Source organism: Brassica rapa, chromosome A02 (genome assembly GCF_000309985.2).
Source record: "Brassica rapa cultivar Chiifu-401-42 chromosome A02, CAAS_Brap_v3.01, whole genome shotgun sequence".
Taxonomy (NCBI): domain Eukaryota; kingdom Viridiplantae; phylum Streptophyta; class Magnoliopsida; order Brassicales; family Brassicaceae; genus Brassica; species Brassica rapa.
The window spans coordinates 25,616,724-25,640,096 of record NC_024796.2 but is presented as its reverse complement, the minus strand read 5'-3'; the positions used below and the strand labels follow the sequence as shown (position 1 = coordinate 25,640,096).

The 23,373-nt window shown below is 38.8% G+C and overlaps 5 protein-coding genes and 2 non-coding genes across 8 annotated transcripts; all 7 read left to right on the top strand.

Moving 5' to 3' along the window:
- The first annotated feature begins 7,710 nt into the window (after positions 1–7,710).
- LOC103854391 (F-box protein SKIP14) lies at positions 7,711–9,622 on the top strand. Its single transcript, XM_009131324.3, has 2 exons — positions 7,711–8,965; positions 9,042–9,622. The coding sequence occupies exons 1-2, from the start codon at positions 8,255–8,257 to the stop codon at positions 9,510–9,512; spliced, it is 1,182 nt and encodes a 393-aa protein (XP_009129572.1). The 5' UTR covers positions 7,711–8,254; the 3' UTR covers positions 9,513–9,622.
- Positions 9,623–10,772: 1,150 nt separating this feature from the next.
- On the top strand, positions 10,773–12,884 carry LOC117131705 (trihelix transcription factor GT-4-like). 2 transcript variants are annotated; one of them, XM_033283959.1, is made up of 5 exons: positions 10,817–11,620; positions 11,807–11,845; positions 12,023–12,154; positions 12,224–12,448; positions 12,521–12,884. In XM_033283959.1, exons 1-5 carry the CDS (start codon positions 11,062–11,064, stop codon positions 12,745–12,747), a joined length of 1,182 nt encoding a protein of 393 aa, XP_033139850.1. In that variant the 5' UTR covers positions 10,817–11,061; the 3' UTR covers positions 12,748–12,884. The 2 variants fall into 2 exon arrangements, 1 of the variants encoding a protein (XP_033139850.1); XR_004454881.1 differs by having other exon boundaries at positions 10,773–11,620; positions 11,807–11,900; positions 12,023–12,448; positions 12,521–12,544.
- Positions 12,885–13,119: 235 nt separating this feature from the next.
- On the top strand, positions 13,120–15,824 carry LOC117131703 (putative pentatricopeptide repeat-containing protein At3g25970). The gene has a single exon (XM_033283940.1). The coding sequence runs from the start codon at positions 13,617–13,619 to the stop codon at positions 15,723–15,725; it is 2,109 nt and encodes a 702-aa protein (XP_033139831.1). The 5' UTR covers positions 13,120–13,616; the 3' UTR covers positions 15,726–15,824.
- Positions 15,825–16,098: 274 nt separating this feature from the next.
- On the top strand, positions 16,099–16,197 carry LOC117132204. Its single transcript, XR_004455764.1, has one exon. It is a non-coding gene; the product is annotated as a U6 spliceosomal RNA (small nuclear RNA).
- A 2,037-nt stretch (positions 16,198–18,234) lies between these two features.
- LOC117131710 lies at positions 18,235–19,642 on the top strand. Its single transcript, XM_033283984.1, has one exon. It carries the CDS (start codon positions 18,913–18,915, stop codon positions 19,582–19,584), a length of 672 nt encoding a protein of 223 aa, XP_033139875.1. The 5' UTR covers positions 18,235–18,912; the 3' UTR covers positions 19,585–19,642.
- A 228-nt stretch (positions 19,643–19,870) lies between these two features.
- LOC103854394 lies at positions 19,871–23,248 on the top strand. The gene is made up of 4 exons (XM_033283992.1): positions 19,871–20,314; positions 20,396–20,487; positions 20,645–20,763; positions 21,876–23,248. The coding sequence occupies exons 1-4, from the start codon at positions 20,116–20,118 to the stop codon at positions 21,916–21,918; spliced, it is 453 nt and encodes a 150-aa protein (XP_033139883.1). The 5' UTR covers positions 19,871–20,115; the 3' UTR covers positions 21,919–23,248.
- On the top strand, positions 22,908–22,979 carry TRNAD-GUC. Its single transcript has one exon. It is a non-coding gene; the product is annotated as a tRNA-Asp (tRNA).
- Positions 23,249–23,373: the final 125 nt, after the last annotated feature.

Here is a 23,373-nt window from a genome sequence, read left to right as displayed (position 1 = left end):
ATGCTTATCCTCCTCTCCACTAAGTTACCTTGGTAACTTATCTTTACCTTGGTGAGTTTGGTTGATGTCCTATGTACGGATGGTACGGCCTGTACGGCCTTGTACGGATCACTCAACCCAAACTCATCTCTTCTTTCATACTTCATCTCTTCCTCTAATGCCTTAACTCCCTTAGCTCCTCTTCTCATATACTTAACTCTGATCAACACTCCCCCTCAAGCTTAGCTTTGTGAAAGTCTAAGCTTGGACAGCTATGAGATCTTCCTCATTAAAAACTTTACCAAGGAAAACCCATTGGGATAAAACCTTGATAAGGGAAAAAGAGTAAAGACCTCACAGCCAAAGGGGATCAGCTCCTTCTCTTCCCAAGATCAATGAGGCCCAACCTGATGTGAATGGACTCCATTGTCTTCTGTCTTGCAGCCTTGGTGAACACATCAGCCAACTGATCTTCACTCCTTGTGTAGCATGGCAAGATGACTCCTAAGATGATCATCTGCCTCACCTTGTGGCAATCCACTTCAATGTGCTTGGTTCTCTCATGGAACACCGAGTTGGAGGCAATGTGGATGGCAGCTTGGTTATCACAATGCATTGTCATTGGCGTGGCTTGATCAATCTCCAAATGCTTCAAGATGCCCTTGATCCACACCAGCTCGTTGGTCAGCTTCAGCATAGCTCTATACTCAGCTTCTGCACTTGAGCAAGAACACCACCTTCTGCTTCTTACTCTTCCAAGTAACCAAGTTGCCTCCAATGAATGTGCAATAGCCTGTGGTTGATCTCCTGTCTGCTCTATCACCAGCCCAATCCGCATCACAATATCCAACCACTTCAGTGCTCCCATTGCAACCCATCCATACTCCTTGATCAGGTGAGCCGTTGAGATACATCAAGATCCTCTCCACCATGCGCCAATGATGTTCCTTAGGCACTTGCATGTGTTGACTCACCTGATTCACAGCAAAGCAAATGTCAGGCCTAGTTATGGTAAGGTAAATCAATTTGCCAACTAGCTTTCTATAGAGTTTAGGATCCTGATAAGGTTTGCTGTCTTCAATCTCCCCCTCTCGTGGGACTTTGTAGCCATCCTCCATAGGCATCCTTGCTGTCTTGCCTCATAAGCACCTGCACCTTTCAAAAGATCAAGTGTATACTTCCTTTGGGACATGAACAAACCTTCCTTGGATCTACATATCTCAATTCCAGAAAGTATTTCATTTCTCCCAAGTCTTTAATCTCAAACATGGATTTAAGGAACTCCTTGGTTGCTATGATACCTTCCTTATCACTTCCTGTGATAATGATATCATCAACATACACAAGGAGTGCAATCATACCTGAGAAGTAGTGAGAGTGAAGAGGGTGTGGTCTAGTTCAGACTTCTTGAAGCCTCGTCCATTCAGAGTAGTACTCAGCTTGTTGTACCAAGCTCTTGGTGATTGCTTCAGTCCATAGATAGCTTTCTTCAGTCTCAACACATTCCCTCTTTCACTAAGTGTTCCAGCCTGGAGGTGGATGCATATACACTTCATCCTCCAGCTCTCCTTGTAGAAATGCATTCTTCACATCCATTTGCCATAAGCCCATCCAAGATTCACAGCCAAGCTTAATACAATCCGGATTGTGTGCAGTTTAGCTACTGGTGCAAGGTCTCAATGTAAATCCTCTCCATAAGTTTGAGTGAAACCTCTTGCAACCAGTCTTGACTTCTTCCTCTCAATTGTTCCATCAGCCTTATACTTGATTGTGAAGATCCATCTACTAGTCACAGCCTTCTTCCCTTTTGGTAACTCACTCTCATACCATGTATCATTCTTGATCATAGCTCCTGCCTCAGCTCCAACTGACTCCTTCCATTCTTTATCCATGATTGCTTCTTCATAGCTTCTTGGGATGTAGTTCTCATCCAAGTTAACCATGAAGGCACAATGTTCTTCAGGGTATTGAGCAAAGGAACACACAACTTGAGAAGGATGCTCCACAGCTTGGGCATTGTAGTACACTCGCGTGTTTACCCAAGAGGAAGGATCCTTTCTCAGCCTTGTGCTCCTCCTCAATACAGGTTGTTCTTGCTCTTGAACCGGCTCAGCTTGTGTATGCGGTTCTTGTGTTTCACTCTGATGTTCTTCCTCTCCTTGGTCTTGCTCACCTTGATGATGAGAACCTGAGTTGAACTCTCCTTCCTCACTCAAGCCGACTCCTTCTTGGCCATTTTCTTGAGTTTCAGGTTCACTTCCCCCCTCATGATCAAGGTGAGGTGTTTGAGCAGCTCCACTTGGTGCAGTTGAGCTCTCTTCTTGTCTTCCACTTCTTGTGGATTGATCCTGGTTCATCCTGATACCGAGACCTTCCAAAATGATTCTTAAGACTCCAGCCTTATCTGATGTGAGATCCTTCAAATCTTCTTGATTCTTCTCCTCATAGTATCCTCTTTCTTCAATGAACTTCACATCTCTAGATACAAGCACCCTTCTAGCTTCTGGATCATAACACTTATATCCTTTTTGAGTTGTTGAGTAGCCAATGAACATTGCCTTTCTGCTCCTTGCTTCTAGCTTGTTCCTCAACTCTCCTGGTACTAGAACATAGCATAAGCATCCAAACACTCTCATGTATTCCAAGGATGGCTTGCGCTTGTTCAGAACTTCAAATGGTGCTTGATCCTTCAACACCTTTGTAGGCATCCTGTTGATTAGGTAGCACGCAGTGGATACAACATCACTCACTCCAGAATCTCTTAGGTACATTAGCTTGGAACATCAGTGACCGAGCCACTTCCATCAAGTGCCTGTTCTTCCTCTCAGCTACACCATTCTGTTGTGGTGTGTAGGGACAGCTTGTTTGATGACGGATTCCATGGTGATCTAGATGACTCTTGAACGCATAGCTTGTGTACTCTCCTCCATTATCTGATCTCAAAATTTTAATCCTAGCATGATAATGGTTAGTCACATAAGCTTGAAAGTTCTTGAATGCATCTATCACCCTATCTTTTGATGGAATGAGTGTTAACCAGGTGTATTTAGATTTTTCATCAATGAATGTGACAAAATACTTATGATTATCTCTAGAAAAACTAGGTGCAGTCCACACATCAGTATGAATCAAATCAAAGCAATTTTCATAAACAGTAGATGTTCTTGGAAACACATTCTTACAATGCTTGCCTAAAATGCAAGCTTCACACTTATTATTTTCAAAAACCACACCTGGTAACATCAAGTTTAAAGCCCTCTCATGGGGATGACCTAGTCTAGCATGCCACAATGCATTTTTATTCAAACTAGAAGCAGAAGTAAATGAGCAGTTATAATTGGAAACAGGATCAAGCTTCTCAAGCATGTATAAGTCTCCCTTTGTAACTCCTTTTCCAATCAATTGGCTGCTCTCAATATCCTGAAACTTCACATCATTAGGACTGAATATAACATTGCAATTCAAATCAGTAGTGCATTTCTTAACTGAAAGTAGGTTTGATGTGAATTCCGGAATGTAAAAAGCTCTAGTGTTCTTATCAAATAGCTTTAAGTTTCCTATTCCCTTAATAGGTATCTTATCTCCATTTGCAATCATTACACATCCATTAGTAGGTTCTATATCTTTAATCAGGTTGGTGTCACTAATCATATGATGAGATGCACCTGAATCTATAATCAATGGTTTGGATGTATTGCTAGCACTATGGCAGATGCTAATCTGTGATCTATATGCATTCATCCTAGCATTTCTATCAATGCAATGCTCAATTCCAGTCTTACTATCAATCCTAGCAATCTCAGCCACACTTAGGAGTCATTTCTATAGTTCTAGCAATCATAGAAGCACCAAATGAATACCCATGAATGTTACCATTATCCTTGAGCATTTGATGAGTGCATCCATCTCGGATCTCCTGATGAAGTCTTGATCATTGCCTCGGGGGTTGATAGCTCCAGTGTAGGTCACCAAAGCCTTTCCATCTCCTTCATGGTTCTCCACTTCAGCTCCACGGTTAGATGGCCCTGCTCCGCTTGATCCTTCAGTCATGTGAGCTTTTGCCTCTCTCTCCTTCATGAACTTAGCCGGCTTCAAGTGGGGATGGAGTATCCAGCACTGACTCTTCTTGTGTCCATGCTTCTTGCAGTGATCACAATTCCCATTGAACTTCCTATCCTCATACTTGTTGTAACCAGCTTTGTTAGCTTGTGGAGGCTCTTCCCGGTCAGGTTGCACAGCGTTTGCAAGAGATAAGTCTCCCTTGCCTCCAAACAAACCCATTGAGCCCTGCTCCTTCTGTATCTTAGCACACACCTCTTCAAGGTCAGGCAGCTTCTCAGACCATAGCATGTGCTGGATAAGACCACTGTAGCTTGCATTCAACGTGAGCAGCAACCCAAAGACCTTGTCCTGCTCGCGTCTCTCATTTAGAAGCTCTGGATCAACCGTGCTTGGCCTCAGCATCTCCAACTCAGACCAAAGAGACCTGAACCTCCCAAGTGCTTAGTGAACTCCGTGTCATCTTGAGTTAACCCATTGATTGCCTTCTTGACTTCAAACACTCGGTTCAGGTTAGAAGTGTTTCCATACACTTTCTGTAGAGTATCCCACAGCTCCTTGGCTGTCTCACAGTAGCTATAAGCATCTAGTATAGCCGGCTCCAAAGAGGCATGAAGGACAGACATCACCATCATGTCTTCTTGTTGCCACTTCTCTACAACACTCTCCTCGGGACTCTCCGTTTCACCCCCTGAGTAATCACCTTTGGAGCCTCACCAGATGTGATATGCTTCCACAAACCCTTGCTTCCCACAGCAGTCTTCACCATCCTAGACCAGACTAGGTAGTTGGTTCCTTTGAATGTCACCGCGACCTTCATCTTCATGCCACTCTCCATCTTGAACAGCTTACGTTTATAGCTTGAACAACCGGTTAGATCTTGAACTGAGAACCCACGCTGCTCTCTAGAACACAGATTCACTCTTGAGTCTTCAAATGAACCTCCCACGGACCACAAAGACACACACAAAACACCTTGAGCTTTTGAACTCTCAAGAAACTCTCAAACACACTCACTTGTTCTCTTAAAGTTTCAAACTTGAATCCTTAAGAGAATCACTCACGAACTCAGATTGTGATTAACCTGGCTCTGATACCATCTGACTTTTAGTAATGTAAAGGATTATCTGAGTTTAGAAAGGATTAAAGAAGGAGAATAAGAGATTAAGAACAACTTAGAGACTAATGGAGAATCATAGTGAAATGAGTAAAGAGAAAGATTGTTTAGAACTGTCTAATCTTTATTAATGATCCTGAGTTACAATATATAGTAAGGAGAGCTTAGGGTTTCGATCACAAAAGGATAAGGAAAGCATGTGAAGTCAAAAGGAGGAGGAGCCTATATTTGAATCCGGCAATGAGCTTCTCCAAGTGTGTGAGGCATCTAGCATCTTCCCATAGATGCTGTTTACTTTCCAGTCCATGCCAGACTGTCAGTCCGCGCCTCATCCCTTCTTCCTCCGCGGTCTTATCCACTCCAATGCTTATCCTCCTCTCCACTAAGTTACCTTGGTAACTTATCTTTACCTTGGTGAGTTTGGTTGATGTCCTATGTACGGATGGTACGGCCTGTACGGCCTTGTACGGATCACTCAACCCAAACTCATCTCTTCTTTCATACTTCATCTCTTCCTCTAATGCCTTAACTCCCTTAGCTCCTCTTCTCATATACTTAACTCTGATCAACATATCCCGGCTCTCGTTTGTAGCATAAGACACTGTACCCATGGTGTTTTCCAGAAACAGCAACTTGTCCTACTACAATCTTGTTGATATAATATATATATATATATATATATATATATAATATATATATATATATATATATATATATATATATATATAAAGTTAAAAAAAATTACCAAAGAGACGAAAAAAAAGATCACTAAGTAAATTCAAGTTTTGTGTATATAAAAGGAATGTTTAGACAACTCACATTCGAGAACGATGATTAAGTTTCCAGAAAAATTACAATAAAAAAAACAAGTTTTGTGTATAATTTCTTGTCTCCACTCGCACTCACTTCAAAAAAAAAAGAAACCCTTTTTCCCTACGATGAGTTACAAAGAAAGTAAACGAGTTCTGGTCAACATTGCAAAGCTTGAAGAGAAAAGATGATTCCTTGATTTAAAGCAAACTGGAAGAGGCACAACTGAAATAAATGAGTTTAGGTCACCAGTTGGAGGAAATGAAAATTGCCATCATCATCTCCGGTTTGCTCTAAGCTCTTGTCGATGTTACCAAAGAGACGAAATGAGAAAATTCAAACTGGCCACCCAATTGTCCCGCATCCCGCTTTGGCCCAACCCGCTTTGGCCCAATACCATTGCGGGCATAACCCGCCAGGCCCGCCAACAAACGGGTAGTAAAATTTGTGCCCAATCCCGCTCCGCATCGGGTCTTTACGGGTCAGGCCCGCGGGCAAACCTCCATTTTGCCATCTCTACCTTGAGCCAAGACTGTGTTTCCATTATCAATAACGGATTGCTTGTTCAGCTATTTATTATTTAGACGGATTACTCTCATGTTGTTTAAACATTTGTCTAACTTAGTATTATACTATTATTCTACAACCTATTGACCCAGCAAATATCTTCCAAAACTAATCGTTCCCCTGTTCGTAGATTTTTTTTTTTGGTCAAATAAATAGTATTTATTATTCTTATTATTTTGTTCCTTTCCGAAATGTCAAAAGAGGAGAAGAATCTTGGACTCTCATAAAGGTTCGAAGTTTAGCTTCTTCTACGAAACATTCCTCTACCCGTCTGCGTCAAACTTGACGTGTTTTTTTTTTTTTTTTTTTTGGTAAAATGTTTAAGCAAAACTTGACGTGTTGTTAGAACAAACTCATATTTATATGGCATATATTCCCGTTTTTTCCTTAAACATGATTTTAAAAGTAGTTTGTTACCATAAATAAACCAAGAACACATTCGTTTTTATCTGATATATTTGCTTTGCTTTGATGCCACCACATCCTAACAAGCCTTTATTCGCTTTGAAGATAGATATCTACAAACATCACATAGTTCTTATTAGTGCTCTATCTATAATCTACCTACATTCTCTTATTGGTGAATTTGTATGGGTTTACAAGCAAACAAATTATTTATATTCCACTTTCTATTTACGAAAGAAACATGTCTCAAACTCATTGTACAATGTTTTTAATTAGGATATAAATAACAAGTAGCAACCATTGATTTACAACGAGATTACCATATCTTTATTTTTTTTTTGTCAACACCATATCTTTATTTCTTTTTGTGAACACCATATCTTTATTTTAACAGTGATGTTAAATGATTTTTTTTTATCATTAATAAAAGAATCTTCAATTTTCATATAAAAAGCTGTATTTATTACAAAAAAAAAAATAACCAAGTGAAAAAAATCAAAGGTGTGTTGCAATAATTTAAAGGTGTATGCTGCGTAATTAAATCGTTAATAAAGATGTTTTATAGTTAATAATGTGTATTTATCATCAAATCTAGAGAAAAATCAGATAATCCGAAATCGTCGACAGATCAAAGAGCGAGCGGAATGACAGAGAGCTCTACAAAACGACACGTGTCCAACACCCTAAAGTGTTTGAAGATCTCGCACCGTTACCCTAATCTTATCTCTTTCCTTTTTTTTTATTTTATTTGTCCTCCTCCCCCTCCTCCTCCTCGATTAGTATATATTACTTTTTCTCCCTCGTGAAATCTCCTCGCGCAAAATATTCTCTCGTCCTCTCCATCGTTCTCTCTCTCTTTGACTTGGTCGACGACGACCAACCCGTTCCTTCCTTCTCTCTCTATCTATCTATCTCTGTCTCTCCTGAATCGAAGTTGCTTCACCTCAAAGGAAGAAACTTGCTGTCGTTGTTTACATTCCGATTAAAAAGGAGATCTCGCGGCGAGGGTTCGGTTCGGTTTCTATATTCGATCAGCAATCTTTTAGTTTAGGAGGTCTCTCTAAAAACCCTAGTTTAGATCAGATAGCTGTTAAAATCAGAAATTTTGAAAACCCCAATTCATTCTTTTTGTCAACCAATTCGTTGTTGATACGTCTCGTCTAGTTATAGGTTTCGGAAGCTCTGAAAGTTAGGGCGACTTGTATTTTTTTTTTGTTGCCATCAAAGAGTTTCCAACGCACACACAAAAAGGACTTAGCTTTTTAGGGATTCTGTAAAAAAAGGATTTTTAGCTTTTAGATAAAGACTTATATAGGAATGGCGTTGAATTTTTCTCATAGTCATGTCTCTGAGAAACCAATGAAGATAACTGAGGGACTATCTGAGAGTCATGATGGTGTTTTCTCTGCTGACATTGTTGATGTTCTGCCATCTGATCCGTTTGGCATGGATATGAACAATACTTTCACTGCCATTACTGGGTGGCTTGAGGATTTACAGGCTGATTATAGACAGTGTGAAAGAGATGAGATTGGTGATGGAGACCACCAGCTCTTTGCTAGGTTGAGTATTATTTGGAACAATGCAATGCGGTTTCAGGAGTTTCCTGAGAGTCACTGGTCTGGGTCATTGTTCGGGTTTGAAGGTGATGGATCTTGTGCTGGTTCATTCGTATCCCCTACTAGTGTGGATAAGGTAATGAGTCGTGTTGGAGAAAGCAGTGATGGAGGCGAGAATGCAAACGTTCATCCAGCGCTTGGTTTTTGTCTTTACCATTTGGGAGTGAAGGATCTTCTTTCAGTCAGTATGGTTTGCAAGTCTCTGCATTCCACTGTCTGTGATGACTCGCTGCTGTGGAAACACATCCACATCTCTCAACCGTTGAATGAGAAGATCAATGATGAGGCTCTTCTGCGGTTAACCGAGAGGGCTCATGGCACTATGCAGTGTCTGAGGATCGTAGATTGCTCGAAAATTACAGAGGATTGTCTTAGGAAGGTGTTGGAACGCAACCCACAAGTAGTCAAGGTGAGGTTTCTCTTCATTTTCTTTGTTAAGTTTATATTGATTACTTAAAACTAATATTTTTTTTTTTTGTTGACAGCTTGGCGTGCCTGGATGCACAAGGATCAGTATCGATGGCCTTGTCAGCATCTTGAGGGACTTGAAGTCTGCGGGGAAGCTTAAAGTGAAACATTTAGAGACTGGTGGTCTCTATGGAGTTACTAAAGACCACTATGATGAGTTGTTGGACTTGTTAGACATAGACAATAATGTCAACAAGACTATCATCCAAAAGCCGCGTTATTACCATAGAGGATACACATTCGCCTCATGCGATGATGTTGTCCGGGCGCTGGATATTGAGATGTGTCGGAAATGTGAGAACTGGAGGATTGTGTATGACTGTCCAGCGGAAGATTGTAAAGGGAAGGAGGAGTGTCGTGCTTGCTCTCTTTGCGTACAGAGATGTGTTCAGTGCGGTCGGTGCATCAATGGCGTATACGAGGAGACGTTTTGTCTGGAGTTTTTGTGCTCTGGTTGCTCGAAGCTCCTTAAGTTACCTCTCGTTTGATTAATAAGTTTCCCCTTCATCTTTTGTTGAAGGAATAATAATTATCATAATGATTTGTTTTGGCTTTGGACGTTTTTTAATAAAATAAATAAAAGATGAGCTTTGGTTTATTCTCTGTATGCATTCCAGTAAACATAAGATTGAGCTTGTTATTTGAGTTAAGAGCTGCAATTAGGCATGTGGGTTTGGTTTTAATGGTTGTTCGGTTTGTTCAGTTTTAGTTTGGTTCGGTTCGCACAAAATTTTGTGGAATTATTCAAATAAAAATTCGGCTTGGTTTTGAACTTTTGATATCTGGTTATTTCGGTTTGGTATGAAAATTTTGTTGAGTTTAATTGAAAATTTTGGTTTTGATTAGATTTTGATTTAGCTTTGTTAAATCCAGTTAGTTCGATTTAGTGGGGGTTATTGGTTCTATCATTTTAGTGGATTTAGAAAGAAAAATTGGATTTAGAAATCATTGACAAATCCATTGATTATAAAATCACAAACAGATTTCAAAATGAATGATATAAGATTTCAAAATCAAAATAAGTGGATTATTATAAATGAATGAAATACATTTGCAATTGAAGTTCTCATTGGTAATCGGGCATCTAATTCATCATCTTCATGCGACATATATATTTTATTCTTCTGATGTTTCTTGATGTTAAATTCAGGATTCATGTTTGATAATGTAACATATGACAAAGAAAAAAAGCTTAATAAGCTATCAAAACAAAAATATGATATGCAAGACACAAGTACCATTTTACACAAGAATATGATAACTAGTAACACTTGTTTCGTTTGTATGTATTATATACAAGACATGTGCCTAATGAACGTTTTGAACATGAACGGAAGACGAGATAATAACAAGGTTTATATCAACCACGTTTATTTGGAAACACAAATAAGGAGTTGGAAATAAATCAATAATGCAAATCCAATCAAAATAACAAGGTTTAACTCAATATTTGCTTCCTTGTATTTTACTCTTCAAAATACTCATAAATCCATTCAAATCTAAATCAAAATCAAATCCTCAAACAAATTATTAATATTGAATAACACTTGACTTTAAAATCTATTTTAAAATAATAAAACCAATAACACTATATTTGAAACTAGATTTTGAAATGATAGAACCAATAACAGTTGATTTGGTTTGGATTTTTAAATCCATTAAAATACTAAAACCAATAACACTCTCTTAAAATTTTAGTTTTAGTTCGTTTCAAAATTTTGGTTATGATTGATATGACCGGTAAGACTTTTTTTTTCTAAAATGAAAATTGACTACCGAACCTAATTGTTGATAGATTGCCAATTAAACCGTCTCATAATTGAATCTGAATCAAAACCAAGAACTTCGGTTAGACAGATTCGGGTCGGGTCAAATACCAAGCCTAGTTGCTATGGTTTACGCGCCCTCATATCAGCACGTTGGACCCACGCGCTAATGCTGTAAAAAATAAAATAAAAATAACCTTTTTTTAATCTTCCATGAGTCTTATCCTCTTCTTCTTCCTCCTTGTCACGAGGGTCAAAAAAAACTAAAACCATGTTCGTCTCCTCCGATAAACCTCGTTCTCCGATCGATTTCTACAAAGACGACGACGACAACAACAACCCATCATCTCCAACCTCACGACACATAAACATGATGATCGACGGAGATCTCCAACCACCCCCACATCACCAACATCAAATCCTCCTCGGAGACAACAGCAGCAGCGAGGACCACGAGATCAACACCAAGGCCCCCAAGAAGCGAGCGGAGACGTGGGTACAAGACGAAACCCGAATCCTGATCGCGCTGCGGAGAGAAATGGACGGCCTTTTCAACACGTCAAAGTCCAACAAGCACCTCTGGGAAGAGATTTCGAGCAAGATGAGGGAGAAAGGGTTCGATCGGTCTCCGGCTATGTGTACGGACAAGTGGAGGAACTTGTTGAAAGAGTTTAAGAAGGCGGCTAAGGATCAGCAAGTGAGTGGGAAGATGTCGCATTACAAGGAGATTGAAGATTTGCTTAGGGAGAGGAGTAAGAAAGTGACGACGTCGTATAAGAGTGTTACTGCTCCGTCTAAAGTTGATTCCTTTATGCAGTTTACTGATAAAGGTTGAAACTTTTTTGCTTGTTTTTGTGTTTTGGAAGAAGAGATTGGTCGTTAGGTTTCAGCTTTGTTTACCCTTTTGGTGATATAAAGGATCTTGACCATTAATGGCTAAGTATTAATTAGTACTATTGACTCTATGGTACTAGATTTGGATTGTCTTTCTTGATATATCTTTCATCTTACTGTAGGTTTTGAAGATACAGGCCTTTCCTTTGCATCTGTTGAAGGTACTGATCTCACTTGTATCCACCCTCAACTGTTAAAGCTAATCTTCTTAGCATGGTATTGAAACCCTTCAGTTTAGTTTTGCTAGCTAGTTAGTTTAGTTCTCTAACCTCTTACATTAGTAGTGTAGCTTGATTTGTGGAAGTAGTTTGATATGAGTTATTTATACATGTGTCCAGCTAATGGTAGGCCAACGCTAAATCTTGAACGGCAGCTTGATCATGAGGGGCATCCTCTCGCCATTGCTTCTGCTGATGCCGTCACTGCAAATGGAGTTCCTCCTTGGAATTGGAGGGAACCCGCTGGAAATGGCAAGAGTTTATAACTTTGTGTTCCAACTTGTGTTTTGTCTGGTTTCATAACTCATGTTATGTAAGCAGGCAGTGATGGTCAGCCGTTTGTGGGGAAGATCATAACGGTGAAATATGGAGACTATACGAGAAGAGTTGGGATCGATGGTACAGCTGAAGCCATTAAGGAAGCTATTAGATCTGCGTTTAGGTTAAGAACAAGGCGAGCTTTTTGGCTAGAGGATGAAGAAGAGGTGGTACGGTCTCTTGACAGAGACATGCCTCTAGGGAACTATACACTCCATGTCGATGAAGGTAAGTAATCTAGAAATGACTTTGTCTTTCTCTTCTGGTTTGAGGTTTCTCAGCATCTATGTCTAAATGCAGGAATAGCTGTTAGAGTGTGTCACTATGATGAATCTGATCCGTTACCAGTGCATCAAGAGGAGAAGGTGTTTTACACGGAAGAGGATTACAGAGACTTCTTGGGACGGCGAGGATGGACGTGTTTGAGAGAGTTTGATGGAGGGTTTAGGAACATAGAGAGTATGGTTAGGAATGTAGATAGTATGGATGATCTTCAGCCTGGTGTCTTGTACCGCGGAATGAGATAGAGATAATATAACGCGTACTGCAGGCAGCTAGAAGCTTAGAAGATAACTTTTTTCTTTGTAAATATGTTCCGTCTATGCATTTCATCTTTTAGATTGATATACTTTTAAAGAACTGAATCAAAGATATTCAAGGGACAGAGACAATGAGAAAGCTGATAACTATTGAACAAACATAAAGAACAAAGTGAGAAGACATACAAAGTTACAATGAGGAAGCCAAGGAAGTGTTGATATGGTCACTTTGGTTTTTCTATATGCTTCATCAAGAGGAGGCAAGTAAGTAACGCTGGAAGCGACCTAGCTTAGATCTCCCTCATGATCTCTTATTCTCTCTCTATACACTGAAATGAAAAGCAAGACAGCATGTTGGAAACAAAACATACACAAATAAGAGAGATAGTATCATCATCATCATCATCATCATCAATTCATAACAATTTCTCAAAAACCTCACCCAACAACTCAGAATTTAAAACTTCTTGTTCTCTGGAAATTTTTTTCCATCAATTTGCATAATTTGTTTTTTTTTTAAGATTTAAAAACCATATTTAATGTAAAATCTCAAACCAGTGGTTTTATGAGCTTCCACAATGTTAAAAATGTTAATACATCAGATTAACCACTTCATAATTCATAACAAGAAGGTATATTAATACTACTAATCAACAAGAAAGTAATCATAAAAATGAAATATATTTATTTTTAGAAAACCCCCTTTGAGGTTCAGAAAAGACCACTTCATAGTTCATAACCCTCTTTGTTATGTACTTGTGTGGCAACTTGAGCTATACATCACAAGAACCTTACCAATAAAGTCAGTGTCTCTGGTGACTCAAATGAAACACTAATCACTCTCACCAAACAGATGAATGAAACCTTTCTTAGCCTCTCTACTAGAGAGCTCTCTCCACTCCTTCCACAAGCTCTCCTCCACTCACTGCCACGCCATCAAGCATGGTTACATCTCAGACGTTTACATATCCAACAGAGTCCTAGACTCCTACATAAAACCAGGCTTCTTGGGTCACGCCCACAAGTTGTTCGACGAAATGCCTCACAGAGACACCGTCTCTTGGAACACAATGATATCCGGATACACAAGCTCCGGGAAGCTAGACAACGCATGGTGCTTGTTCAGGGGTATGGTAAGATCTGGTTCTGATGCTGATGGGTATAGTTTTAGTAGACTATTGAAAGGAGTTGCTTCTGCAAAAAGGTTTGATCTTGGGGAGCAAGTTCATTCTTTGGTTATAAAAGGAGGTTATGAGTGTAATGTCTACGTTGGGAGTGCGCTTGTTGATATGTACGCGAAATGTGAGAGAGTTGAAGATGCTTTCGAGGCGTTTTGGGAGATCTCAGAGGCTAACTCTGTTTCTTGGAACGCTTTGATTGGTGGGTTTGTGCAAGTGAGAGATGTGGAGATGGTGTTTTGGTTGTTTGGTTGTATGGAGATGAAGATGGTGGACGATGGGACTTTTGCTCCGCTTCTTACTCTGCTTGATGATCCGTTGTTGTGTAACTTGTTAAAGGAGGTACATGGTAAGGTTTTGAAGCTTGGACTGGAGAAAGAGATTACTATCTGCAATGCTATGGTTAGCTCTTATGCAGATTGTGGTTTAGTGTTAGATGCCAAGAGAGTTTTTGATGGCTTGGGAGGCTCAAAGGACTTGATTACATGGAACTCGATGCTTGCTGGTTTCTCTAAGCTAGAGCAAAAGGACTCAGCTTTTGAGCTGTTTATTGAAATGCTAAGGACAAGAATCGAAACCGATGTTTATACTTACACCAGCATCTTAAGCACTTGCTGTGGAGAAGAACATCGAGTCTTCGGACAGTCCTTGCATTGTTTGGTTATAAAGAAGGGACTTGAACAAGTAACTTCGGTTTCAAACGCGTTGATCTCTATGTATACTCAGTTTCCTACATGCGCCTTGAATGATGCTCTCTCTCTATTTGAATCCCTGGAAGATAAGGATCTTGTCTCTTGGAACTCAGTGTTGACAGGGCTATCTCAAAAAGGTCAAAGCGAGGATGCGGTCAAGTTCTTTAGCTACTCGAGATCTTTAAACATGGAAGTAGATGATTACGCCTTCTCTGCAGTCCTCAGATCATGCTCTGACCTTGCAACGCTCCAGTTAGGTCAGCAGATTCACGCTTTAGCCATTAAATCAAGCTTTGAATCAAACGAGTTTGTAGCCAGCTCTCTGATCTTGATGTACTCAAAGTGTGGAGTAATCAAGAACGCGCAAAGATGCTTCGAGGAGATTTGCTCAACACAGAGTACAGTAGCTTGGAACGCAATGATCCTTGGATACGCTCAACATGGTTCAGGCCAAGTCTCGTTATCACTCTTTTCTCAGATGTGTAACCAAAACGTAAAACTAGACCATGTAACCTTCACTGCGGTTCTAACAGCTTGTAGCCACTCCGGTTTGGTACAAGGACTGAAATTGCTTCGGTTAATGGAACCGGTTTACAAAATCCAACCACGAATGGAACACTACGCAGCTGCTGTTGATCTCCTAGGCAGAGCAGGGCTTGTGAAGGAAGCCAAAGAGTTGATCGAATCAATGCCACTGAGTCCTGATCCAATGGTGTTGAAGACTTTCCTTGGAGTTTGCAGGGCTTGTGGGGAGATTGAGATGGCTACTCAGGTGGCTAACCATTTGCTGGAGATGGAGCCTGAAGATCATTTCACGTATGTTGCGTTGTCACATATGTATAGTGATGCCAAGAAGTGGGAAGAGAAAGCGAATGTGAAGAAGGTGATGAAGGAGAGAGGTGTGAAGAAAGTTCCAGGTTGGAGCTGGATTGAGATTGGAAATGAAGTTTGTGCTTTTAATGCTGAAGATCGGTCTCATCCTCTCTGTGAAGAGATTTATTTGATGGTTGAAGATTTGACTCAGGAAATGAAGTGGTTTGAGACTGATAATGAGTTTGATGATCAAACTTCACTTCTTGATGTCAATCACTCTTAGTTTCAGCTTTTTATATCAAGCTGTTGTTCAAAGAAATGTCTTAACTCTTAACATTGCTAATCACGTGATGATATAAGAAAATGAGATAATTATGATTAATTAAACAATGTCTGGAGTTGCTTTCATTTGGTCCATATATGTGGTGGGCCTTCAATTTACAAAGTCGCAATGTTGAAGCGCGCGAACAGCTAGCGTGTTAAACACCTTTTCTTCGAATTATGTAACTTGGTTTTGTCAAATTTATTTTTCAAGTAAGTATTAATTTGCGTTGACAACAACCAATTAAAAACCAATTTTGATATTTGAATTATTAATCATATCTACTGGTATTGTTTTGTTATCTTAATCTCGAACTAAGATTATAATGTTACAACGAGCCAGGTGTCCATTCGGATAAAATTAAAATGATACATAGAAGATTAGCGTGAACTATGCATAAGGATGACATGCATGAGAAATAGTCCAATTGTTTTAAAAAAAAATTATGCATGTGCTTTCTTTTCTATATCATCTTCTAAACTGAATTCACTTCAAGAGAATCTTACTTCTGTTAATACTCTCCTTGCCTCTCATGAGGAAATGAGCAATGCCAAAAAGAAATGGAGAAACTTCTATAAGTAGTGACTCTACAAAAGAAAACCCATCCACTTAAAGAGGTATATCTTTCGTATTAAATGCCTACTATCACACTATTAGCAGGAGATTCTCTTGCTCCAAGTACCAAAAATATTATGGAGGAAACTCCATCCTACATGATCATCCAAAAATATTATGGAGCAAACGTTTCGGGATGATGCCTTAATTGATCCACGTCGAGTTATGCCCTCCACTTAACTCGCTCAAAAGAGTGAGTAAGAAGCACAAAAAACCGACTAGAGGTAGGAAGTCAATTAAGCCAACCCAAAAAAATCAAGAAATAGAATGGACATTAGGTAAGAGTAGAGGAAAACATGTCTCGAGAGGTCGAGGAAACCAAAACTCCTAAAATTTGTTCACCTTGTCTCTTTCTCTAGCTTAAATTGTTTTAAGCTTTATCTCGACTGCAAAATGTTGTAATTTTCTATGCTTTCCATCAAATTTGTAGCAAACTATATGGCTTAAAAACCATATCAGTTACATTTATTTTGATGCATCAAATTAGTTTAAGAAAAAAAAACGAGCCAGTTATAATTTATATATGACTACGACATTACATGCTAATGCTTTATATTAGGTGAATTTAAACCCACCATATAAAATTATTAATAATAAAATTTGGATACGGCTGGATTTGCTCAAGTCCTCGCTACCCTGTTTAGCTAATTTCCCTAGAGGTGTTTTCAGAGGTCCCGTATCAAGTGGCTGGAGCTAGGCGATGGGAGCTCCCGTCTCTTTCATAGATATGCAGCTTCAACTCAGGCCAAGAACCACATTCACTATCTTCTTAAGGACAATGGGGATCGTGTTGAATCACAAGAGGGCATTCAGAATCTCTGTGTGGAGTACTTTGAAGACCTTCTGGGGAGTCCAGTGTCTCAGCCGCTACTCGTTCAGGGTGATCTGGACCTGCTGTTCGAGTTCAAATGCTCCAGGGGCCAAATCGCTGGTTTCAAAAAGGAGTTTTCTGCAGAGGAAATTCAAAATGCGTTCTTCTCTATGCCGAAAAACAAAACTAGTGGTCCGGATGGATACTCTTCAGAATTTTTCACTTATGCTTGGGCAGTTATCGGAGCAGAGGTTACTGAAGCTATTCAGGAGTTCTTTCGTTCTGGTTGTCTCCTCAAGCAATGGAATACCGCTACCCTCGTTCTAATCCCGAAGAAAACAAATACTTCCCTCACCACAGACTTTAGACCTATCTCTTGCCTGAATACTGTCTATAAAGTGATATCAAAGCTTCTTGCATCGCGTCTAAAGGAGATCCTCCCTCTTATGATATCAAACTCCCAATCTGCGTTCCTCCCGGGCCGGCTCTTGGCTGAAAATGTCCTATTAGCCACTGATCTGGTGGACGGTTACAACTCGCGGGCTGTATCTCCAAGAGGAATGCTAAAAGTTGATCTAAGGAAAGCTTTTGACACTGTTCGATGGGACTTCATTCTTGCCTCATTACGTGCCATTGCCATCCCTGAGAGTTTCATCAGTCTCATCTCCGAATGCTTATCGACAGCTTCATTCTCTGTTTCAGTAAATGGAGTATCGGGTGGATTCTTCAAAAGCACTAAAGGCATAAGGCAGGGCGATCCTCTATCGCCATATCTCTTCGTCCTTGCCATGGAATGTCTCTCTAGACTTCTCCGGTCTCGCTATGTATCTGGGAACATAGGATATCATCCCCGCACTGAGCACTTGCAGCTTTCGCACCTAATGTTCGCTGATGACGTAATGGTATTTTTCGATGGGCATAGTAATAGTCTTCACGGTATCTCTGAGTGCCTTGATGATTTTGCTTCTTGGTCTGGTTTGCTTATGAACCCAGCAAAGACTGAAATATTCACAGCGGGTCTGGACGAGAGGGAAACCGTAGCGATCACAAGCTATGGTTTTCCAGTTGGTTCTCTCCCTATTAGGTACTTGGGTCTCCCATTGATGAGCAGGAAGCTTAGAATCTCAGAGTATTCCCCACTCATGAACAAGATCTCTGCCTGCTTCAACTCTTGGTCTGCTAAAATGCTTTCATTTGCTGGTCGGCTCCAGCTGCTCAAGACTGTGATCTCTGGCATCATTATCTTCTGGTGCTCGGCTTTTATCCTTCCCAAAGGTTGTATTAAGAGCATTGAGTCTCTCTGCTCTCGATTCCTTTGGTCAGGCAGCATTGTTAGGAAGGGTATAGCTAAGATCTCTTGGTCTACGGTATGTCTCCCAAAGCAGGAGGGTGGGCTTGGTCTGAGGAGCTTCCTGGTCTGGAACCAGGTTCTCTGTCTCAAATTCATCTGGATTCTTCTGTCGAAAACTCACTCTCTATGGTCTGAGTGGCACAGGCATATTCACTTACCGAATAAATGTTTCTGGACAATTGCACCTGCCTCTAATGACTCTTGGATGTGGAGAAGGCTACTCAAGCTCAGACCACTAGCTCTTCATTTTTGCAAAGTCTCTTTAGGAAACGGCAGAGAGGCGAGTTTCTGGTATGACAGTTGGTCACCAATGGGGCAGTTAATTGAACACATTGGCCCGCAGGGACCAAGGAATTTGAGAATAAGACACAATGCGGTTGTTGCAGACGCAATTATCGATGATCACTGGGCTTTACCTCACCACTGTCTCGCTACCTCTACCCACTGATATTGATGATGATTATGTTTGGATTGCAGGTGATTCTCCGGTTCGTGAGTTCAGGGCGTCAACTACCTGGGAAGTCATGCGACCGCGGGAGCAAGCAAAGGATTGGGTTGATGTAATCTGGTTCAAAGGGGCGGTACCGAAGCATGCCTTCACGATGTGGGTAGCTTGCTGGGACAGGCTTCCGACCAGGGAACGTTTGGTCTCTTGGGGAATGCATATTGCAATAACATGTCCGCTATGCTCAAGAGTTCCAGAAACAAGAGATCATATGTTATTGTCATGTGATTACAGTACCGACGTGTGGAAGGAAGTGTTCATTAGGTGCCTCCCTCCCTCTACCATTCTGACAACCTGGGCGGAACTTCTTTCATGGATAAGAAACGCAGGAACTGCGGACCTGAAGCTCCTGCGTAAAGTCGCAACACAAGCCGCAGTGTTTCATCTCTGGAAGCAACGGAACAACGTTGTCCACAACCAAATCTCCATCCCTGCCGCTACAGTCTTTGTTGGGCTCGACAGAGAAGTGAGAAACATCATATCGGCTAAGAGAAAGCGCAAACAATTTAGCTCACTCATGTCTCTTTGGCTGAGATAATCAACCATTTCTTCTATTCCTAGCTCCAGCTTGTTTTTCTTCTTTTTGCCAAGTTGGATCTAACCTAAGATTAGTATGTACAATCTTCTTTTCATTAATATGAAATTTACAGTTTAGCAAAAAAAACCCTAATAATATTTTATTTTGATTAAAATTTCGATAAAAAAAGGGCGTGATTATGTCACCCACTGGCGTGTATCCGGCAAATACCAAACCCAATCCACTCAAACAAGTTTAAAAATTAATATCTCAATGATGAATTGGTTATATATTAATTATTATAATATATTAATGTCATAGGATGAAATCATATTATTCGATTGCTCTTTAATTCAATATTATTTGTGTGTATTTTTCTTGAAATCTTTAAAAGACAAAGAATCTAGTTGGTGAACGAGTCCTTTCCCTTACCCAATCGTCTAATTACTTTCTTAGACATGTTCCATTTCAAACTATATTATAAATTAGTACACTGACTAGAGATTTTAATTGTAACAAAAACTTGAAGAAGAACAACAACAATTAGAGAAGATGAAGAAAGTTATGGTGATTATTGACGAGAGCAACTCAAGTTATGATTTACTTGTTTGGGTCCTCACAAATCTAAAAGATGTCATTGACAGCTCCACAGTTGTGATCTTCGCAAAACAGCCACAAAATTCCTTCACTCCTCCTACAGCACTTTCTTCGTCAGTGGGCTTTGCTCAGATTTTCTATCCATTTTCTGCCAGTTAAGTCGTCTTATCGACCATGTTCTTTAGTTTTTCTTTAAAGGTTGTTTATTTTTCTTATGTGTTTTTATGTTTTGCAGATGCAGAACTCATGAGATTGGCTCAAGAAAAGAATACAAAAATTGCGTTGGGTATATTAGAGAAGGCCAAGAAGTTATGTGGAAATCATGGGGTAATGTTTTGACCAAATCATATTTCTGGCATCATTTGTGGATTTAATAATAATTTTTAAGTTTATTTCATTATTAACAACCATTTGTTGTGTTTCAAAAAAAAATAACAACCATTTGTTGAAATGTTTAATCTCATCATAATCATGTTGAAAGCAGGTTAAAGCAGAGACATTTACTGATGTTGGAGACGTGAAAGATATAATCCACAAAACAATTCAAGAGCGAAAGATCAACTTAATAGCTATCAGCGATCAACAAAACCTAACTCTTAAAAAGTAAGAAATTCATAAATAGTTCGATGGTTTTTTTATTTGGTCAGTAAACTTAATATTTCATCCATTTCATAATGTAAGATGTTTACAAAAATATTTATGTTTTAAAATATAAAATATTTCTTGTAAGAAAATTTTAATTTTACTAAAAATTGCATCATCAAAAGTATTTTCTTGTATAATATATGATTTAATAGTACATATTATTTTATTATTAATTTATACTATTAATAATATTTTATTTAATAATAAATTTCTTTTTTTTGGGGTTTTTAACCAGAACATTATACAATATGAAATATGAGTAATGAACGAATATCCCGACAGTATGTTCTTGTGAACATCAGTTTCAGGGTCTCAAATAAAATATCATTATGAATATCTTCGCCCCTTTAACCCTTCCATCTCTCGTTTTGTTTGTAGTATTCGTTTAACGTTTAGCCGTCGAAATTACTCCGGTTGGTTGACATTTAGTTAATATAATAATTTGTTGTTCGAAAAAAAGGAGTAATGAACGAATAACAAATACAATGGCCACTATCTTTATATAAAGGGCAATTGTCAATAATAGCACCTTTTGAAGTTTATGTCACAAAAATAGCACTAGAAGGAAAAAATCACAAAAATAACATTTATTAAAGGGTAAAATATCCCTAATATCCTTGGTTTAAAATTAAATAAACAAACAAAAATAAATAAAAATAAATAAAAATAAAAAAAATGAAAAATAAAAAAAAAAAATTTTTATAGTTTCAGATTATATTTTTCAGATTCGAAATTTTTATAATTTTTTTTTGAAATTTTTTTTTTGAAATTTTTTTTTATTTTTTTTTCAAATTTTCTTTTTATAATTTAAAAATACTTTTTGAAACTGTTTTTAAAATTTTTTATTTTTATTTTAGTATTTATTTTTTATAAAATTTTAAACCTTAATTCCAAAACCCCACCCCCTTAACTCTAAACCCTAAGGTTTGGATTAATTAACCCAAGGGTTATAAGTGTATATTTACCTCTTTAATGAAACATATTTTTGTGACTTTGAGCCTTAAGTGCTACTTTGGGAACAAAAACTTGGTTTGGTGCTATCCTAGTCTTTTTCTCTTATATAAATGCAGGTGTTTACCTACTACAGAGTGTTCTCTTGTGGTCGTGAAGTGAAGCGAGGGTTTGGCAAACATTCAGATGGTACAAAACGTAAAAGAAGTATATGTAGTGTTGTATGCGATTGTGATTATGTAAAATATATGATAAGTTAGTTTGGGGTTGTATAGTTGAACATTTGATTGTATGTATATGAATAAATAATATATAAATTAGAAAAAAATATTGTTTAAAAATTGTATATATAGTTGAAAAATTATTGTTTACAAATGGTGAAGTAGTATATAGAAAGAAGACAAATCTGGAAAGCCATAGATATTTCTCTAGGAACATGGAGAGAAGAGATTTTATAAGGTGAGATTTAAAAAAAAAAAAAAAAAAAAAAGATGAGACTTTTTTTTTTCTTTTGTTACTTAATGTTCCTATCAAGAGCGATACATTTACCACAGATCCTAATAGGTGTTCGGTAAAAAACTATCATATTGGAAACCGAGGGAAAAGAGAGTGAAAGATGAGACATTTGACCTAATCAAAAGAAGAATGGATGAAAACAATGAAATAGGTGTTCGGTAAAAAACACAAAATACGCCATAAAGGCCCATTAAGCAATTGAGTGCTATGCCTAAACTGACGTCGTTTAAATGAGTTTCTTATTAACATGGCCGTTCCTCTCACTCTCTCCTCCCGCTATTGTCACCGTCTCTACTTCCCTACCACTTCATTTAAGGTATACTCCTCATTCCTTAGCTCTCAACGTACTGAGAAGATCAATGGGCTTGGATATTTACTTAGTGGGCTGTGTTAAGTCCTTAAGCCTTTTATTTCTTCAATATAGTCTTGTCTTTGCTGTAACAAATGATTATCAAACATAAACATAAAAAATCAAAAGGGTGAAAATCCCTAAACGCCTTCATGCTTTGTCTTCTTCGTTCTTCCTTCTTCTTCAATCTTCTTACAATCTGTCACCAGCAAGATGAGCTCACCCCTGCGCTTATCACATACATTCACGAATTATCAAGGTTTTGTGTAGTCTAGATAGCAACAAAGTCGTTGTAGTATAGTGGTAAGTATTCCCGCCTGTCACGCGGGTGACCCGGGTTCGATCCCCGGCAACGGCGTTAGTTTTATCCATTTTTTTGCCAAAAAAATACTTTTGTGCAGTCAAAGTGTTCGATAGAATGTCTCACCCAGAGACTCTGTTTAATTTGGTGATGATTATTGCAAGTAACTTTGCTTCATAGATTCTGTATGTGACCAAGATGAGAGTCTTGGTGATGTTTTAGTTAAGATGTGTTTGTGACCTCAAGGCAAGAAGTGAGAACCAAGGAACTAGATTGTAGTTAGTGTTTATATAAAGATGTTTTGTTTCGCTGATAAGCTCAAAGCAGTTTCTGCATCCACATTGGAAGAAAGATCCTTCTGCAAATCCATGCTTGTTTAGTTTCTTTATGCAGCAATGTTGTGTTCTTTCAACAGATATGCGTTCAGGGTTACCCCCAAGTACGTACCTGC

Coding starts and splice junctions, on each gene's coding strand:
- LOC103854391 (XM_009131324.3), top strand. CDS start 8,255: ATGGCGTTGAATTTTTCTCATAGTCATGTCTCTGAGAAACCAATGAAG. Junction 8,966..9,041: donor GCAACCCACAAGTAGTCAAG/GTGAGGTTTCTC, acceptor TTTTGTTGACAG/CTTGGCGTGCCTGGATGCAC.
- LOC117131705 (XM_033283959.1), top strand. CDS start 11,062: ATGTTCGTCTCCTCCGATAAACCTCGTTCTCCGATCGATTTCTACAAA. Junction 11,621..11,806: donor TATGCAGTTTACTGATAAAG/GTTGAAACTTTT, acceptor ATCTTACTGTAG/GTTTTGAAGATACAGGCCTT. Junction 12,155..12,223: donor GAGGGAACCCGCTGGAAATG/GCAAGAGTTTAT, acceptor TTATGTAAGCAG/GCAGTGATGGTCAGCCGTTT.
- LOC117131703 (XM_033283940.1), top strand. CDS start 13,617: ATGAAACCTTTCTTAGCCTCTCTACTAGAGAGCTCTCTCCACTCCTTC.
- LOC117131710 (XM_033283984.1), top strand. CDS start 18,913: ATGCGGTTGTTGCAGACGCAATTATCGATGATCACTGGGCTTTACCTC.
- LOC103854394 (XM_033283992.1), top strand. CDS start 20,116: ATGAAGAAAGTTATGGTGATTATTGACGAGAGCAACTCAAGTTATGAT. Junction 20,315..20,395: donor TTTCTATCCATTTTCTGCCA/GTTAAGTCGTCT, acceptor TATGTTTTGCAG/ATGCAGAACTCATGAGATTG. Junction 20,488..20,644: donor AGTTATGTGGAAATCATGGG/GTAATGTTTTGA, acceptor TGTTGAAAGCAG/GTTAAAGCAGAGACATTTAC.